This window comes from Poecilia formosa, unplaced genomic scaffold, assembly GCF_000485575.1.
Source record: "Poecilia formosa unplaced genomic scaffold, Poecilia_formosa-5.1.2 Scaffold173, whole genome shotgun sequence".
NCBI lineage: Eukaryota > Metazoa > Chordata > Actinopteri > Cyprinodontiformes > Poeciliidae > Poecilia > Poecilia formosa.
In genome coordinates, this window is record NW_006800112.1 from 334,839 (window position 1) to 354,600 (window position 19,762).

A 19,762-nucleotide genomic window follows, 5' to 3' on the forward strand; every position below is an offset into this window, starting at 1 on the left:
AATTATCACTTATTTATTTATTTATTTATTTATTTATTTATTTTAGGATATTATTGTGTGAAAAGGAGAAAAAAAAACTCTTAAATGACCTGAATATAAAAAGCTGCAGACGGAAACATTATTGCAGAATTTATTTACAATCAGCAGAAAACAGTAAAAAAAAAAAAAAAGTAAAAGCTCAACCAGTCTCAACTATGAGAGTTCTCCCTTTAACCATTCCTTTGATAACATCAGCAGAAAAAAAAAAAAAAAAAAAAAAAGTTTGAGTCTTTTAGTGTCCCTCAGTTTCTATCACGCGTTCCGGTTATCTGCTCCTCTCCGCGTTCCGAACCTCACCCTCAGGTCCAGCTTTGTTCGGTTCCGAAGGCCCGCAGGTCCCGGTCCCGTCCTGCAGCAGCTCAGTCAGGGTGCTGATGTAAATCTGGGCCATCTGCAGAGTCTCCGATTTGGACAGCTTCTTCTCGCTCTCCAGGTTCGGGATGACGCTCCGCAGCCGGTCGAACGCCACGTTCAGTCCGAGCATCCTTCTCCTCTCCCGGGCGTTGGCGGCCAGGCGCCGCCGCCTCTGCGCCCGCTCCAGGGCGCACCTGTCGGGCTGCAGGTAGTGCAGCGCGGGGCCCAGCCGGAGTTCCACGATGGCGCACGGGGACGCCTCGCAGAATTCACGGCCGTCTCTGGAGCGCGCCGCCTCGGCTTGCTCCTGCGCTCGGGTCCGCTGCAGCAGGGCGTGGATGTCCCCGCTGAGATCCACGGGGGCCGCGGGGCCGACCCCGCCCTCCGGAGTTGCGGTGATGAAGGGCGCAAACAGGCCTTTACGTGGCGGCATGTCTCCACTTGTTCCTCTGAAGCAGAACCAGAACCACACAGTGCTGGGGGACGGAAGCGCAAATTCAAACTTCCCCAACTCTGGGACGGGAATTTATGGACCCGAGAGACACGTCGGGGGGGGGAGGGGGACACGGCTTGCGTGAATCCGGGGGCGTGGAGAAGGTCGTGTGCTGCCTAATGAACAGAGCCAAAGCCACTGCAGGAGGTCCATTAACCAAGTTCATCAAAAACGGATTAGAAGCGAGTCAGTGAGCGTTGAGGACCGAGGAGGGTGCAGGAGAGGAAACAGTCCGTCTTTTTGGACCAGTGATGCACGCGGCTTTTGGAGGGCCTTTCGCTGCCTGCATTTAAATCATAAACAGACTAAAATAAAAATGTGCTGCAAGTTCTCTAGTTATTCCAGAAAAGCGATATTTCTTTTTACTAAATATTTCAGCCCTTGAATCTGTTTCGAGTAAATATTAAACTGCCTTTAAATCAGGGTGATAGAACTTGCCTGGTCATTTAAATATTTTTGGTATGTGCATTAATAGGTGAGTTTCTTTTGACTGACCGTTCACAACAGTTGCTGGAAATATATTTAATATTTTTTGTCACATTTTGAGGTTTCTTATACGGTTTATCAACAACATAAAAATGTCAGTGGAAATTTTGAAAATGAGAGTAACCAATTGAATTGAAGATGAAGATTCTGAATAAACAATTATGAAGTAACTCAGAAACGGAATAAATAAAAAAATGTATATCTGAAAATGGAGGATAAAAAAGAAAATGCTAATTAAATATAAATGGAAAAAATAGAAATAACTAAAGTTCAAAGTGCTTCACAAAATAAAAAACATACAGTCAACAGAAAACGAGCAATAAACATTGCATTTTGTAAAATGTCATCGTCAAAATCATCAAGCAAATGTGCATCAAATATGTTGATCAATGTTCTTGCTACACTTAATGTTTAGAGCTTGCTACACAGCTCTAAAGTGTTTTGTTTGTTTTTTTTTGTCTTGATTTAAAGGTAGTCAGTGTTTCAGCGTCTTCGCAGTTTTCTGGAAGTCTGTTCCAGATTTGAGTTGAGATTTAGTTGCATCAAAATTTTACAGGACGCAGCTCAAAGGAATGTAACTCCTGTAATCCCTATGGATGTTTGTCCCTAAGTGCATTTGAGTAATCCAACCTTTGATGCAATGGCTTCTTCCTCTTTGATTGGCCTTTCAGCCCATGTTATGAGCCTTTTTTATTTTATTGTGGATAATGACAGTCTGACAATGTTTGGCTTCTCCTTACAAAATGTTACATCTTAGCTTCGGGTATGGCTGTTTATACTTGTATGTAATTGTTTATACAGGTGAACGTGACAATTTCATGGATCTGGAAATTTTACAAGACTTCAGGAGGTCCTCAGTTCTCTTCCCGATAGCTGGGCTGACTTCTTTATTTGTTTCTTCTTCTTTCTTCTTTTTTTTTTACAATGTCACACAAGGACATCATGAGACGTTGATTTGAGGCCTTAAAATAAGAGAGCTATTCTGTCATCTGGCATTTAGCAAATTAAAGTCGTTTTATTAACCCCAACAGGATTTCCAAAACGAGACAGATTTATTCTCAGAAATTGAGAGAGGAAAAGTTTGCTTTTTTTTTCTTTTTCTACAGTGTTTGTGATTATCTGGTGTAAGTGAAACAAACTTTATCGTCTGATTTTTATAGATTTAAATAATTCAAATATTTAAAGAAACACAAGTGAAAGCTGCAGGGTTTGTTACAGTGAACTAAATAATTCATTGGGTTCAGAAGTACCACTTCATCGCCCCCTCCCCTCCCCCAAGAGTTTGGACTGAAAGGTGAAGTTTGGTTCACGAGCGTATTAACCGATGAAGTTGGGAGATTGTCGTAGTTTTTTTTTTTTTTAAACCTCTGCAGGTTGCAGCCTTGTTGTTGTGACACATTAAAAAGCTCATCAGTCTGGAAGTGTGCATCTTGTTTTTAGAGTTAATTAAAAGTGCGGCGGCTTCCTGCGGGGAGGACCTCACGATGACTGACAGTAACTGGCTCACTCTGGGCAGACTCTTAATGGGATTTAGCGGCGTGTCCCGACCACCGTGTGCCAGAGCTCTGCCGGTTCCGAGCCGGGCCTTTACAGACACCGCAGCGTGGGGCCGGGCCGGGGACACACATGGAGCATAATGGACTCCTTATGGCCGTGCGGACCCTCGCTGTCCGAGGTCCAGCGGTGGGGGTCCGCCTGTTTTTGTTCCGCTGCTCTGGAGCACGTGGGGAGGTTTGGCTTCGCGGCTCGGATGACAGTTGCTGGCACGCTCTGCTTTATTGAACCCAATGAAACGGCTCGTTGCAGCCAGCGGGCGGACACAAGCCGCAGATCAAAACCTCCCACAGCCGATACCGACCCGACCAGATGGACCCCCACATGGCGACTTTAAAGCTTCGGTAAAATAAAATAAAAACAAAAACGCAGATTAATAGTCACCGCGTTCGACTGCAGGGACTTTTGAATGATTTCAGAATTTTTGTCGCGTTCATGACGTCAGAACCTCGTTGTGTTTTCCGGGGTTTTTATTTTATGTGATGGGTTTTTTAAAGCAGGGCAGGGTGATGAAACATCTCACAGAGTCATCTGAAAATGGAGAAGTCCGTGGCAACGGTGAGCCCGTCAGGTCAGACATGGAGGTTCACCATCCAGCAGGACATCGACCCTTAACCTTCAGCTATAGTGTTTGTTGACGGCCATGTTTTAGGCTGGCTTCTGCACAGTTTGTGGTTTTTCAGCTGGTTGTTTGCTCAGAATTTGAGGTTTGAAGTAGAGCTGGACGACATGGCTGTAAAAAACGTATCACGATACCAAGGTTTTGAATCAGTCTATCGATGATTATTGATTAGTTATTTGTTGCAAATATTTGAAATAACTGCCAATCTGGCGGCATGGGCTTTTCTGCTTTATCCTCAGCTTTCACTCCACACTGTTGTTTCTCTTTTTCTTACTATTTTTGAGCAGTTATGAGGCATGGTGGTGAAGCCTCAAGTTGTTGCTAGGTGACCAGGGTGAGGGAACCAAAGAGTGAGTGAGGTAGTTGAAGTCACCAACTTTTCTTAGCTAGCCTTTCCTTTGCCTACATTCCCCAGAATGCTGTGAGGCTCTGGATTGGAGTTCAGTGAATTTATTGAATATCCTATCAGACATCTCATCTATTGGTATTGATCATGCATCTGTCATGACATATATTATTGATTTATTGTCCAGCCCTCGTTTGAAGTGTCAAATAAATTAAAAAATTCCTCCACAAAAAAAAACAAAACAAAAAAAAACACAATATGATCATGCACATCTCCTTAAGGATTTTTTTTAACCTCCTAATCTCTGTGACGTTGCTAAAATTTAATAAATCAACATCTCCAGGACATTTTTTTTAGAATTGTCTACAAAAAAAAAGGTGAAAACTTTTAACCTTTTCTCCAGTGTTTTCTTTATGTGAGCCCTGTGATACGGTTTGTTTCTGCTTGGAGTCACCGGGCCCTTTGCTTTGCTTTGCTTTGCTTTCCTTTGCAAGTGAAAGAGACACATTGGTTGGTTGGTTGGGGGGAGGGGGGGGGTTGTGTTCAGCTGTTAACACGCTTCGCTTTATTAAACCCAATAAAACGGCTCGTTGCAGCCTGCCGACTGACACGGGCTGCGGATCAAACTGATCTCCTGCGAGACGACGAGGAAACATCACCAGCCACGCTGCCGCTTCAGCACGTTTCAGCTGCTTCCATTCCAGTCCTGAACCCGTTTCCGCTCCTGGTGACGGCTTTCCAGGTCTGCTAAGCACACGAACGCTGGAAAACTGAGTTATTCTTGTGCTTTTGCTGCATGGAAAAAAAAACGTTAAGTAATCTCCGAATGAAAGGACATGAAAATGTGAACTTTTCAGATGAGATTCAATGGACTATATTTTTTTTTTCTTTAGTCTATTAAATGTAGGATAAGTATGAAAATGTTACTAAGGAGCCAGTTTAGGCACAGCAATTGATGTTTTTTGCTGTGACCTTCACTCATAATTTTGCTGCACTTAAACTAATATATATGCATATATATGTTTGGTTTTTTTCCTCATCTTAACCTGAATTTGTTTAGATGTTAAATGGATTTGTGAGGGCGACGACGAGCCCTAAAACGAGAGAGGTTACGCCATGTCACTCAGGTGAGCCGTCGGTTTCTCCAGATGTGGAGATTTCAGTCTTTTTTTTTTTTTTTACCTCTGCTTCATTTCAGAACCTTGCGTCATGACAGGGACGAGTTGCTAAAAGATTTTCGAATGTTTCTATTCTCTTTCTTTTCTGAATGAAATCGTCTGCAGCCGGGTAGCTTAAAAATCAATTTGATGCAGGAAAACAAAGAAACAAACCACAGATAAACAAAATAATCTGTATGCGTTTTAAACCAGAATAATGGATATTTTAAATGAATTTAATACAAACACTGCTGTGAAAAAGTGTTTGTCCTAGTAGATTTCTTCTATTTTTTTTTTTATTTTTTACTTTATCGTCTTACTTCTATGTTCCAGATTATCACAGATTTTAATATTGGATAAAGAATATGATGAGTTAATGAAAGAGCTATGCTAACCAAACTGGCCTAAGCAATTGTCCCTCTTGTCAAATCATGATTTTACTTTGAATTACCTCAATTTTTATTTTTATTTTTGGTTAATATTTTGTGAACTGATTAGACAAAAGTGCATTTTTGGGGGGTTGTTTTTTTTTAGTAAGTATGTGACCTGTTGTTACATCTTGAGTAAAACAAACACATTTCAAAAAAAAAAAAAAAAATTGCATTCAAAGTGGAAAACATGATAGTGAGAGTATGATGATCTGGGGCTATACTAGTAATTCTCAAAATTGTTCACAAAGCCAGTTTGTGAAGGAAAAAGGAATCCTGGATGATAAAAACCATAAACAAATGTATAAGGCTTCCTCTGTCTTTTTGAATGTTCAAAACCAAAGTTCCTCAATTATAAATACTAATAAGCTGCTTGTTTAGTTGGAAAATTCAGTAAAAAAAAAAAAAGGTTATTTTCCCAGAATTTTGTAGGATTTAGGGGGGAAAAAAGTATTCCAGGAACATTTTCAACAAAACCATAAAATTCCCCCAAAACATCTCCTCTTTTACAATGTAAATAGGAGCGAGAGAAAGACAAAGAAGAGTCAAGTTAAAAGGCAATCAGCCAATCAGGGCGCTCCCAAACAGGGAGAGATCCAGGTGACGGTCGTCGCAGCAGCAACATCAAAGAGCTGCTGGGATTGATCAGAAAACACAGATCACACTACCGGACCGATCAATAAGCCAGCAGCCGCAGAAACAGAACAATGACCAGAGACACCACTGAACACACACATTTGTCTCTGGCCACACCAGCGATCCTCATTGTCTCTCTGTTCACACACACACACACACACACACGGTTTGGCTTCACAACACATCCTGCAGCTCCAATCACCAATTATTGATCGGGATGGCTGTGTCTGTGCGAGTGTGAGGCCACCAGGAGTGTGTCAACCATGTTATCCCACCAATAGAAAACCTCAGCTTCTTCTGTCGGCCCTGAGGACCTGCAACGTTTAAATATTTACGGCTGATGACGTGCTAGTTATTTATTTTCCGTCCAATTTTTCTTTTTCTGAGATTGTTGTTTTAGTCATCAACTCTGACATATTCTTTCCATCCATCCAAAAGGATTAACAAAAAGTTTTCTATTGCATTTATGATGAGAAGCTGCTTGCATCCCATGATTCCCGTCCAGAATATGTTTTACGTTTTAATTTTGTATCAGATTTGAGGGTGCAATAACTGCCTCTGCACCCAGATTGAGAAGCAGCTGAAAACTCTCTGTCGGTGTCCTGCGACCACTGCCTTGTTTCATTCATCCATCTTCATTGCTCTCCTCCTTTGCTCCCTTCGCTCTGAATTTTTCTGCCCCCTCCCTAAGCTGGCTGCGTCTGTGACAGACGATCCGGTCGACCTTGTTTTTCTCACCTTGATGAGTTGACCTCCGACCTGCAACACCGACGAGGTGTGATTAATTACAGGCTCGAGAGGCAGAGGAGGTGCCAGAACCATCAGGTTAGATTATGGAGACTGTCTGGAGGGGAGAGAGGGAGGAGGGCGAGGAGGTAAATTATAAATGGAGAGCCATCTCTTCTTCTGCTGTTTGTGTTGGTGCCGTGTTTCTGCTTCAGTGGGGATTTGTTTTCTGAACCAAAAAAACTTGGCAAAAGTATTTTAGAAAGTTCCCTTAGAAAGCCTGGAGTGGCGTACTGCTGTAAAAATGTAATAAACGTAAAAGAAAATCAGATTCTAATCTGTTTTACTCTGATTAGCTGCTGATGCGAAACAACACTGGGGTGGATTTTGCTCTGCAGTGGCTACTTTACATAAAGAGTAGCTAATGCTACTATTTAGCACTAGCTACTTTACATAGGCATTAGCAAGTGCTACTGTTTACCAGTAGTTACTTTATACTTAGCTAATGCTAGCGTTTAGCAGTAGCTACTTTATAGAAACAGTAGTTAATGCTGCTGTTTAGCAGTAGCTACTTTACATAAAGAGTAGCTAATGCTTCTATTTAGCACTAGCTACTTTACATAAACAGTAGCTAATGCTACTGTTTAGAACTAGCTACTTTACATAGACAGTAGCTAGTGCTACTGTTTACCAGTAGTTACTTTATACTTAGTTAATGCTGCTGTTTAGCAGTAGCTACTTTACATAAACAGCTAATGCTACTGTTTAGCAGTACAGTAGCTACAGCTACCCAAAACATCTCTGACTTCTTCTTAAAGCTGCGTTCAGGGAGTCCACCGTTTTTAGTTTCTGTGTTGTTTTCGCCCTGTATTTCCATTTGTTTTTTTACCACCCCCCTCAAACTCCCCTCTCCAGTAACCATCTTAGTCTCTGGCCTGTACCACCTGGTTGCTTAGCAACAGGCTTAGGGCCAGATCCGCAGTGTATCGATAGTCTAACATTAAATAAATAATAATAATGATAAAAAAAAAACTCCCTTTAAAATATTCAGCAGTTCAGCAGGGCGGGAGTCTGTGTGTGCTGAGGTAAAGTTTACAGTCTGCCTGGAATGTTCAGTCTGCATTCTGAATAAACTCCAGGACAACAAACCACTTATGTTTCTGTCTGGAAACATGGCAGACGTCTCCATGGCTCAGCTGTCTGAACCTCTTGAATCAAGACAAAGACGCAAATCTGTCAAAGTGGCCTTAAAGTGGCAGCTTCTGATTTTAAGACGGGAAGCGAAAAGAAAGTGATCTGGGATCAGTGGGACATCAGAGGAGGACGTTGAAGGCGTCACAGCCGAACTCACGGCATTGCGTTTGGATGAGGAGCAGTTCTCTGTCAACAGGGGTCGCTGTTTCCTCACAGTTAGCTGGTGTCTGTCCTTCGCAGTGAGCGGATCAGTTCCACTGATATTTCTGTTTTCTCCCGTGACTGTGAGCGCCGTGCGAATGGCTGACAGCTGTAACAGTTTTGTGGATTCAAATGAAACTTTTAGGATGTGTGTTTCTGGGTTTCTGTGTGATAAGCGGGGAGGGGCAGCTGAGAGGATCATTTGAAGAATGGAAAATCGGCGTCTTCTCGGAATGAAGTATTGCGAAAAATTCGAACTCCTTCACATTCTGTAACATTTCAACAACTGCAATGTATTTTATTGAGATTGTATGCGATAAATCGATACAATGCAACCTAAAAGTATTCACACCCGCGCTACCCCCTCCCCCTGATTTTCTTACTTCATAGTGAGAAAGTGAATTTTGTTTAGGCATTTTTGTAAATGTATTAAATATGTACAAATTCAAAATAATGATTGTGTGACGGCTCGCAGTCATAAAATTTTTTGGTCTACCTGCAAAAGTCACAGATGTGGAGAAAAATAACTGCCTGATTATTAAACACAGTACTTAACGTGCAATCAATGCTAAATGAAGAACATGTTGAAACTGATAGGAAGATGAATGGAGCTAAATTTAAGAACTGCCAGGAATGCAAAAACACTGAAGTATGGCACAAACAAAGTTTCANAACAAACCACTTATGTTTCTGTCTGGAAACATGGCAGACGTCTCCATGGCTCAGCTGTCTGAACCTCTTGAATCAAGACAAAGACGCAAATCTGTCAAAGTGGCCTTAAAGTGGCAGCTTCTGATTTTAAGACGGGAAGCGAAAAGAAAGTGATCTGGGATCAGTGGGACATCAGAGGAGGACGTTGAAGGCGTCACAGCCGAACTCACGGCATTGCGTTTGGATGAGGAGCAGTTCTCTGTCAACAGGGGTCGCTGTTTCCTCACAGTTAGCTGGTGTCTGTCCTTCGCAGTGAGCGGATCAGTTCCACTGATATTTCTGTTTTCTCCCGTGACTGTGAGCGCCGTGCGAATGGCTGACAGCTGTAACAGTTTTGTGGATTCAAATGAAACTTTTAGGATGTGTGTTTCTGGGTTTCTGTGTGATAAGCGGGGAGGGGCAGCTGAGAGGATCATTTGAAGAATGGAAAATCGGCGTCTTCTCGGAATGAAGTATTGCGAAAAATTCGAACTCCTTCACATTCTGTAACATTTCAACAACTGCAATGTATTTTATTGAGATTGTATGCGATAAATCGATACAATGCAACCTAAAAGTATTCACACCCGCGCTACCCCCTCCCCCTGATTTTCTTACTTCATAGTGAGAAAGTGAATTTTGTTTAGGCATTTTTGTAAATGTATTAAATATGTACAAATTCAAAATAATGATTGTGTGACGGCTCGCAGTCATAAAATTTTTTGGTCTACCTGCAAAAGTCACAGATGTGGAGAAAAATAACTGCCTGATTATTAAACACAGTACTTAACGTGCAATCAATGCTAAATGAAGGACATGTTGAAACTGATAGGAAGATGAATGGAGCTAAATTTAAGAACTGCCAGGAATGCAAAAACACTGAAGTATGGCACAAACAAAGTTTCAGGTTGATGAAAGCATAGAAAGCTGTCCAGTGCTTTAAAGATATCGATTGAAATCTTTGAATCGGTTCTGCAGTAAAGTGGCAGCGAGGTTACAGGCCCAAAGCGGAGCAGTGTCGTCTGACTTCTCGCTCAGAAGTCAGACGACAACAGTTTGTCCAACTCGGACAGCTAACTCGGTAAAGCAGAAAGCTGGAGAAATATTAAGAAGGAAGTCTGGTTAATTTCTCTCTCTCTCTCTTTTTTTTGTTTTTAATTGAAACAGTTCCACACCAGCTGCAGGTCTTGGGAATGTTCTGACCCATTTGTCAGGGCATCACAGTTCAGCGCTCATAACGTTGTTCCTGATCGACAGCAGGTTGGTTGCTTCCTCCTTTCCATGATCTTCTCAAATGAATCACTCCAAATAATTTCCTTTTTCTTTTTTCAGAGCTACAGATGTCTGTTTCTTCAAATTGCCACCCAGGCGCTCGTATCGCTGCTCGGCTTTTGTGCATCGTAAAAAATAACAAAGGTAACACCGCGCCTGTTAAGGGATTTCTGAACGTTGCCAGGAGGAGGTGATGCAGCTCGATTATTTTTGTTATTATTTTTTTCTGTCTCGTACGCTATAAATGACTCGTGTTACCTCTGCCGCATCTGCAGGTATCGCATCCTCTGGATTCATTCCTGCACTTGTGTGGCTGCTGCTGGTTTTAAACATGCTTTGATTCGAGAGCTGCTTGTTTCCAGTTGCAGCTGCGATGCGAGTTTGTTGGATTCCCGCTGAAGGTTAGGTGAAGCCAGCAGGGGGGCTGATGCGCCTGCAGCTTCATGTTTGCGTTGCGTGTGTGTGTGTGTGTGTGTGTGTGTGTGTGCGCTACCTGCTGCCAAACTCCAGCTAGGAGAGAGATCCTTGATTGCATGATGAGCTCGGAGTGCGGGTGGAAAGGTTCAGCTGAGACAACGGATTCGGTTTTAAGAAGAAAATCTGGCAGGAGTGGAGCATCCTGAAGAAAATTTCAGTTTCAGGACTGAGACATTTGTTTCACTTTTTCACACTTTGGTGCCAAAGAAAGGATCAACACAAATTACTGCGAGTGAAAAAAAAAAAAAGAAAAGTTTTTTAACACTTAAAAAAAAGATAAAAGAATGCTCAGATTCAAGTCCTACTTAGTGGTGTACTTTGACTAGGGCATTCTAACAGCTAAATATGCTGAGCTCTAAACCATTTTCTTGTGTTTATGTTTGTTGTGCAGCTGGAAGGTGAAACTCTGCCCTCCCTTCAAAGTCTTTTACATCCTCTAACACAGAAGATGCTGAATAATATCAATACCAGGTTGGTATCAGTATCAGATCATAACCATCTCAAAAAAGATTTTGTTGTCAAATTGTGTTTTTGCACTTCATTAATGAAAAATGCTCAAAAATGATGTTAATATGTTGTGAATTTCGTCCAGATTCTGTCCTGGGTTTGAACCAAATAACTCAAAAGAAAAACCACAAAAACACCCAAAGTAAAATAAGAAGTATCGGTATCAGTGTTGGAGTCGGCGATACGGACCTTGGTACTGGATCAGTACTGGATCAGTACCGAAATACAACGTGACAGGAGAGGCCCAGGAAACTGAGAAGATCTGCAGAAGCTGAGGTTGACATGGTGACCGTAGTAGTGTGGAGAGAAGATGGTCAGGAAGTCGGGTGAACGATCCGAGGTAAGTCGTTCCAGGAAGGAAAGGCTGGAGAGGCGTTGAGGAGACCCGCCAAAGGGATCCTTAGGAGGGGTTTTGAGCGGATGAAGTCGACAAAGAAGGATCCCACTGGGAACCAGGAGCGGATCATCCGCTTGGGAGTTTAACTGGTGAAGCATGAGAAGAGGTGGAGTTTAATGGAAGCATAAGAACTTGAATTAGCAATGAACACAAGTGCTGAGACATTATTCTGTCGCACACAAAATACCCTGAAGTTTGTAATTCTGCCACCGTGGTCGTGTGTTAAGTTAGTAATTATGTTGCTAAGCTTGCAGATGATCAAAATGAACAAATGGAAAACATTTTAGTGTGACTTTAGAAGTCGTATTAATAAAACAAAACAGTATGACCTTAAGCACTTTGGAGGCCGTTGGTTTGAGATCTTTGTAAAATGATCAGAAACAAAACAACTTTTACATCTTGAAGAAAAAAAAACGACTGTCTTTACAGAATCACTACGTCCTTCCGGCGCCCTCACACATCTTAGCAGGATCTTTTAAACATCTGTTTAAATCTCCACCTGCGTTCTGTCTTTCAACGCAGAGGTTTTATCCTTTTAAAGCTGACCCTTCCTGTAATTTCTCTCTACGTGTGTGTGTGTGTGTGTGTGTGTGTGTGTGTGCACGAGTGAGTCCCTGCTGACTACTGGAAGTGGAACAGCAGCTGGCTTCTGCTGCTTTCTCAGTCTGTCAGCCTGGTTATTAGACATCACTGGCTCGCTAACACTTTGTTGTGCGGCCGCAGGGGAACGGACGGAAACGACACACACACAAACATTTTGAGGAGAGCGTCGGCGCAGGGCTGCGGCAAACTCAGACCTGTACAGGCAAACGGACGACACGGGAACTCACGAAGCCGCGATTAGAGTCGAGCCAATGATGGTGGTGGTGGTGGTTAAACACGGCCTTCATCTGTGTCACTGATGTGATATTTGTGACACTTTTGCAGAAGTAGTAGTGTGCGAACACTTACCCGGAAATATCTGGGTGTCTGTTTAACAACTCAGTTGTACCTGGAATCAGGATAAAAGCAAGTAGGCTGCAAAACAATCTGTTCATATGTGCCATCTGCAGAAATACACCACTAGGTCATAAAACAGCCAATCAGAGCCAGGAGGAGGGTCTTAGCGCTGTCAATCACACCTTCCCTCTTGCTCTCTGCTATGCTACAGCCTGCCATTAATTCTCAGGCCAGTTAGCATGGTCTCCCATGACAATTCCTGTCATGATAAGTGCGTTTTTCCACCATTAGCCCAGCTGCAGCGTGTACACAGGCATGATTGAAGGCGCATTCACCCTCCTCCCAGCTCTGATTGGGATTGTTGTATTTCTGCAGATGGCAATAGAACTACAGGAAGGAGGCAGAGCTTATCTGTCTTGTGCCAATCTACCTTAAAACTGACATCATAGTGTCAGCTTTAAGAAATTTGTAAAAAAAAAAAAAATAAAATAAAAAGCTGCAAGAAGAACCTTCTCTTTTTTCCATGGCCTCTAGCTGGGAAGAACACAAACTCCTCAGGCTCAACTAGAAGTTACTCCAGTGCACACTGGAGGTCGTGGCTTGAAGATGCCAACAAAACCCGCACAAAAAAAAAAAAAAAAAAAGCAAACCTGAGATTCCCTCAACCAAAGAATAAATTTAACACAAACCCTAAGCTTGGGCTACGGAGTACGCAGCCTAATAACTGCAGAAAGTCTTCCGGAGCGTTCCCACCTTTTCAACTCGCTGCGTGTCGCAGTTAAATTGGCTCGTCTCATCCCTCCAGACTGAGGCGAATCGGCGTCTCAGTTTAATGGGACGCTGACGGCTCCACGTGTTTCCCTCCTCACTGTTGCGCGCGGCAGACGGCAACAGCTCCTCTCGGATCGTCAAAGAAACATCTCGCACAGCATTCCCCGTCGGGATAATGGAGAGGCTCAATGGGGACCTGAATGCAAATCTGTGGGAAGAAGAAGGTAACACAGATGGAGATGTTTAGGGTTGTTAAAGTAGAAGCGTCCAATTAATTGATTTGTGAGTTTTAAATATAGAAAAACAATTGTTACGTTTATGTTTTGTTCACATTGCAGGATCCAGCAAAGAAACCGATTCCGGATTTTAGCTTTGGCGGTATAAAGTATGTCGTCGTCACTTGTAAAAATCTGAAAATGTTGGATTTTAAACTCCAAAGCCCTTACTTAAAATACTTATAGATGATCAGATTGTCTTAGTGCAGCCGCCATAAAATGCAATCTTTAATCTCACGTCACTACTTCTCCTCTAAAGTCGCCCGAAGCGAACCACGCCGAACAATCCGGCGAAATGCAACAAACTCTGCAGGATCCGAGGTAGATATGACAGCAGCTGCAGCAGAAAGTGCTGCAGGGATTCTTTGGTTCATGAATAATAGAGGCTTTAACAGAAAGTCAAAACATACAATTTTGATTTCAACAAAAGTTTCTCTTCAACTCGCTGCACAAGCCCAGCTCTGCCTTCTTCATTGCCATCCTGAAAGCTGGAGACCAAGCCAAGGGCAGAGAAGCTCCTGTCAGTCAAGAAAAAGAGAAAAGAAAAGAAAAGCATATTCTGGGTGTTGAATCAAGGCAAGATGTACACTGTCAGACCTGGAGTTACCTACAGCAAACACAGCAGGAAAACATGATTTAAATGTTTTATTTTATTTTATTTTTAAGACGGTGCTGAATAAAACGCCCAAACAAAGCCGGAGTGATCCGATTTTAAGACATTCGATGAAAGTAAAAAACAGAAGCATGTTATTCCTTTTCTTAAAAACTCCACACTGTAATGTATCACAACGGTGTGTCATGTCAGCAACCAACAAAAAGTAGTGCAAAAATTATGAAGTGGAAGAAACATGATGCATGTTCCCTTTTTTTTAATTTTTTCTCCACTAAACTATAAAGTGTTGGTTTTCATTTGTACTCGGCTCCTTCAAATGTGACTCCCTTAACATCCGGTGCAATCAGTTGCCTTTTTGTCATTTTGAAATCTCCATTTTTATCACCTTTCTGAAATAATGGCCCAAACCTTTTTTCTTTTTCTTTTTTGTGATTTTGGTAAATAAAAAACAAATTACCATATTTTCTTTCCAGAACATGTTTTAGGTAAAAAAGAAAACAAAAAATCACATTTGACAGAAAATGACTATTACTTTAGCAAGCTGATGTTTTTGCATTAAAGTTAGGGTAATGACAAAATCTGAGTAGAGGGTGTGAGGAATATTTTGCGTAGCAGTCACTGGGTAAAGAAGCATTTTTTTAAAAGGTTTTTTTTATGAGCAAAGACAGATTGAGATTTAGGAGTGTTCTGCCAGACCTGGACATCCTGTTTCTGCTGTACAGACCAACCAGTGAGGATTCTCGCATCTTCTTATCCTCCTCAGGCCTGGCTGGAGGGACTCTCCCTTTCTGTTGAAGTCTTCCTAACAAGCACCACATATGTAAATACCACCTCACCCTACTGGGATAGACATTTTAGAGCTGTGCAGAACTTTTCCTCCCTTTTTTTTTTCCAGCTAAAGGTGTTTTTTTCTTTTTCTCTTTTTTTTTAAACTGACTTAAAAATATATTTTAGATTCAAATGTTTAGAGTAGAACTTAAAAGAAAAAAATAACAGCAATGTCCCAAAAAGTCCCAACTCGGGGAATTTATTTTATTTTTTTTTTAACATTGGACCCAATTGAAAATGTCAATATGGCTACCCTACACATAAACTTAGCTTTAAAAACATGCTGTTTTTTTTTTCTTTTCACGTCTGACATCAATCTCACAAAATCTATAAACATAGTTCTAAAAGATCTTGCTACAGTGCATGGAAGCAGAACATACAGAGAAACGTTAGCTTGTATTGCTAAGTAGCAGTTAGCTTAGTCAATTAAACGACTACCAGATTTTTTTATTTTTATTAAACTGGATTTAGTGTCAATTCAAGATCACAGTTCTGACTTCAAGAATTTGCTCCTAGCTCGATGCTTTCCACTTTATTTTCCTGCAGGATTTCCCAACATTTTCACCCTTTCACATCACTCGGTAGAAGTCGTAGGAATCCTGTGATTTGAAACCTTTAGGAGCCAAACATTGGTAAGCGGCCAAGTTTGCTGAATTCATTATCTTCCTGTTGGGAAGCTCTCGGTGCGATTGATGGGAGCGCCGATGTGACTTCTCCTGTACCTCCAGGCTCCATGTAGGAGAGCTGAATGTGTTTAATGGACTGAGAGAACAGCCTGCAAGCTGGTATGGATTGAAGAACCGCAGAGCCTTATTTGTGTGCAGCTTGATACTGGGTACCTTCCGGGATGTCTGATTACTGCTTGTATTGAACTCGTTCCTCCTGCATGCTTCAGATCTTTAAAAAAAAAAACAACAAAAAAAAACGCAAAGATCTCACCTAAAGGCTGATCAGTTTGTAGTCCGCGAGGCATTTAGGAGAACAGAAGAAGATTCTGTTAGAAGGAAGGAAGAGAATACCAACAAAGTCCGTTTTGTGATACTCTATTGGATTTTACTTGTATTGTTGCCACTGATTTAAATTATTTTGATCCCAAAATATCTCTGAGAGCCAAAATAACTGCAGTGACCAATAGTTACCTTGAATCAATACTTTAAACAGTAACAGACCAAAAATAATCATGTACATTACTTGTATGCATTTAGAGTCAAGTACACACCAATATCGCCAAACATATTCACTCGACTTGCCTGTTGGAGTAGAACCCCCGACTTCGGTGATTTGGAGGGATGATCCATCGCTTCACAAGATGATGTATGTGTAGGTGGACAGTGCAGCATGTGCTCAACCCTGGACTACACTGAAGAATCCACACCTTAATACCTGAAGCTCGACAAAAATCCAAGAAGTTTTATTTTTAGGTGAGATAGGGAAAGAGTTTCAGAGAACGAACTTTCCTAGGAGCACAACGTCCAAGCAGATTTTCAGAGAGTAAAAAGACGTAGGAGACAGTTTCCAAAGAAAGGGTTCAAATATAAAAGGGCATCAGGCAGGACTGGGGAAAATGTTTAAATGCAACAGAGGAAACTACGCTGCTTCACTAATATTGTTGATGATTGCAAATGTTCTCAAATTTGAACTCAATTTATGCATTTCTTAGCAAGCTATTTTCAATTTAGCTTGACAGTGTTTAGATTTATTCGTCTTACCAATTTCAGTAACTTTTCTTTCTATATATACTAACAATTTGTTTCATTTCACATGTTCTGCTTACATTTGTATTCAGAACCCTTGGCGCTGTCATCTTTGAATGTTTTTTTGTTTTTATCTCAGTGGATAAAAAAAATGGGTGCACTAGTTTCAGTTTTGCCATTCAGACTTGAGCTTACAGCTAATCACGAACCTGATAGTGAAATGAAGTTATGCTGCGCCTGTGGGATTTGTCTGACATATTAAGGAGTAGGGTTGTAAGATCTTTCAGAAAAAACATCCAAGTTTGGCTAAAATCTTTCGAGACTTTTTAAGGAAATGTGTAATGGTCTGATGAAGCCACATTTTGGAGTCCAGTTTTCCAGTACTGAATGACACAGAGCATCGGTACAAGAACATTGTGCTCACAGTGAGACATGGCGGCGACGGCGGCAGGATTTGGGGTAGTAGTCCTTCGATTCGTTTTAGCCATCTCCGAAAATCAGCTTTAGCCTCCGACATGCCCGTTGACCGGCGAAATATATTTCGACATATTTCATTTTTCCCCCCCAGCATCACAGTGAGTTGAACTCCAGATTCAAACCTGACAGAAACTCTCTGAGGTTTCTGTCTTACAAAAAGACATTTTGTAATGTCTTTTGTAAGGACATTACAAAATCAAAATGTCCTTACATTTTGATTTTGTAAGGACATCAAAATGTGTCCTTACAAAATCAAAACCTCCGTCTGTGAGCGGAAGGCCGTGTGAGGGCGGTGCTTGCAGACTTCGAGCCGAACAAACAATCCGTCGACGCTGTCGGCTCGCAAGGAGATCTGAATTTCTAAGCAGCTCAACTGTTCATTCGATATGAAACACAGAGGACACGTGTGTGTATTCCTGACAGAAACACGCAGAGGAGAGAGAGATCTTGTTCAGCTTCGACAAACTGAACTGTGAAATTGTAGCTTGATTCAGTAAGATAGCTGAACTTTGTGTGAGCGAAGGTTTGGTGCGGCTCATCCAGACTGTGTCTACTGAACATGCTCGTTGGGTGGAGCTCGGATAGAAAAGCTGCTCCAAAATACAAACAAAAGAGATGAAATGTGTTGAATGTGAAGCCTCTTAAATATGGAGTAATGAGTTACATGTTTACTTATTAGAAATTCATCTGCAGTATGCCAATTGTTGCAGGTGGAGAATAATAATTTTCGTCTGTAAGTGATAATCTAGTTTTTTTGATGCTGAAGAGAGCAAAAAGAAAAAAAAAACAAATTTCTTTTCTTTCTATTTTTTAATATCCAGCATTAAATGCTTAAAATCATCGCTGATCCTTGAAAAGAATAACATTTGAACAGAGATGGAACGGAGGCTGCAACCCTGAAACAAAACCAAGAGAGCTTCGAATTTGCTCGGTGTGAATAAAAATAAATAAAATAAAATAAAAATTAAAAAAATCGCCAGTAAATAAGAAATAATGGACAGCAGAAGAGAAAGCTCAGCCTCAGCTCAGGTGTCACATTTATATTCCTGCATTTTTACTTATTAATGTCTGTTTTTTATGAAAACATGTTGACTGCATATTTAAACATTTATCACGTTGGTAAAATAACCCACAGCAGCTCGGCTGGATAATAAACTCTGATAGGGCCAGATGAAGACCTTCTGCTCTGGCTCCAGTAAAATACTTATGAGCAGAGCTGGAACCATAAAGGAGTGCAACAACCGAGAAACGTCTAAAAATGATTTAATTTACTAAAACGTCTGCAAGTCGTTTCTTTCCGGAGGCCAAGACTAGGACTCATCCTGCCCTCATCCTACTTCTTCTCCTCGTTTCCGTATTTTCACAGGGATATTAAGTAACGAGATGTTTAAAGTTTGTCGTCTCTAAGCCCAAATGTAATGTGGTGTATGGGTTTATGTTTGTGTGTGTGTGTGTGTGTGTGTTTGTGCTTGTTGTTGTCTTGCAGAGCCCGGCAGTCTGGTGTCTGCAGTGACTCTGCGGTGTGTTCAGATGAACAAGGCATCCTTGGAGATTTGGGTTTTCTCTCCAAGTCCCTTAACTTAAAGCCTCAGGGGGGGAGGAAGAAGAGAAGAGGCAGGGGACGCTTCATCAATAATTTAAAGTGCAACACGGAAATCTGTCCCCAGTGGAGTTTTGGATGTTGAGGGGAGGGGGGAAAAGCAGGTTCCCGCTTGTCCATGGTTTTAAAAAGCGGGAGCCTGGATCGACAGACGGTTAAGGGAAAGAAGGCTGAGGCGAGGGGGGAATTTGAGTTTCTGCAGAAAGCCTGAGCAGCTGCTGCTGCTGCAGAGCGGGAAGGAGAAGAAAGACGGAGGAGAAGCAAAGCGACTGAACATCGAAGAGAAGTCGGGCGAAACATTGCAAATATTTTTTGGCTAAATGGATGAAATCGGAGGAGTAAAATACACTGCAGCAGCAGAATATTTAAAAAAAAAAAAAAAAAATATATATATATATATATTTAAATATTACCAGACTTTTATTCTTCAAATCAGAGTTAAGGAATTTGGTTCCATTAAGTTCCTTGTATTCAGGAAGATTCACATTCAGTTCACCCCCGAAACTAGAGGCTGTACACTCAGTTTCCCCTCAACTGGGAATAACGATAAAAAAAAGATTTGTCTGCTCTGGAAAACAACACTGCCTGAAAAGATCCAAATCTAAATGCGGTACAGACACCGGCTTTTTAACAAAACCGCTCCGTTTAAACAAAGGCGTTGCTGAATTTTCTCCGCGGTTGCGAACAGCGGCAACGGGTTGTGATCTTTGAACCAGTCGGCGACTGGAACAGCTTAAACAGAAAACTGATACTGGTTATTGTGTCTGCTTCGTTTTCTCCTAGAGGCCTAACTGAAGGGGTCAAAAGGTCGACCGCATCCACAGGACATGTCACTGGAACCTGGAGCCCCCTGAACCAGAGACCCAACACACACACACACGGTATTTAACCTCACGACCATTTCTTGTCCCAGTGATTGAATGTCGGACGTCCTCTTCCAGCCAGAACTTCGCATAAGCAAAATGGATTTTAATGTATATTAAGGC

At 41.6% G+C, this 19,762-nt stretch overlaps 1 protein-coding gene and 3 long non-coding RNA genes across 5 annotated transcripts; 2 read left to right on the forward strand and 2 right to left on the reverse strand.

The window, feature by feature from the left end:
* Window positions 1-243: 243 nt before the first annotated feature.
* atoh1c (atonal bHLH transcription factor 1c) lies at window positions 244-3,266 on the reverse strand. Its single transcript, XM_016678077.1, has one exon. The coding sequence runs from the start codon at window positions 824-826 to the stop codon at window positions 305-307; it is 522 nt and encodes a 173-aa protein (XP_016533563.1). The 5' UTR covers window positions 827-3,266; the 3' UTR covers window positions 244-304.
* Window positions 3,267-3,426: 160 nt separating this feature from the next.
* On the forward strand, window positions 3,427-5,887 carry LOC107837774 (uncharacterized). The gene is made up of 2 exons (XR_001663817.1): window positions 3,427-3,484; window positions 4,491-5,887. It is a non-coding gene; the product is annotated as an uncharacterized LOC107837774 (long non-coding RNA).
* On the reverse strand, window positions 4,555-13,360 carry LOC103147057 (uncharacterized). 2 transcript variants are annotated; one of them, XR_477224.2, is made up of 4 exons: window positions 13,272-13,360; window positions 11,372-11,665; window positions 10,692-10,817; window positions 4,555-4,638 (listed from the first exon to the last, which is right to left on the reverse strand). It is a non-coding gene; the product is annotated as an uncharacterized LOC103147057 (long non-coding RNA). The 2 variants fall into 2 exon arrangements; XR_477223.2 differs by lacking the exon at window positions 13,272-13,360 and adding an exon at window positions 13,028-13,132.
* LOC103147055 (uncharacterized) lies at window positions 9,948-11,361 on the forward strand. The gene is made up of 3 exons (XR_001663818.1): window positions 9,948-10,342; window positions 10,474-11,146; window positions 11,268-11,361. It is a non-coding gene; the product is annotated as an uncharacterized LOC103147055 (long non-coding RNA).
* Window positions 13,361-19,762: the final 6,402 nt, after the last annotated feature.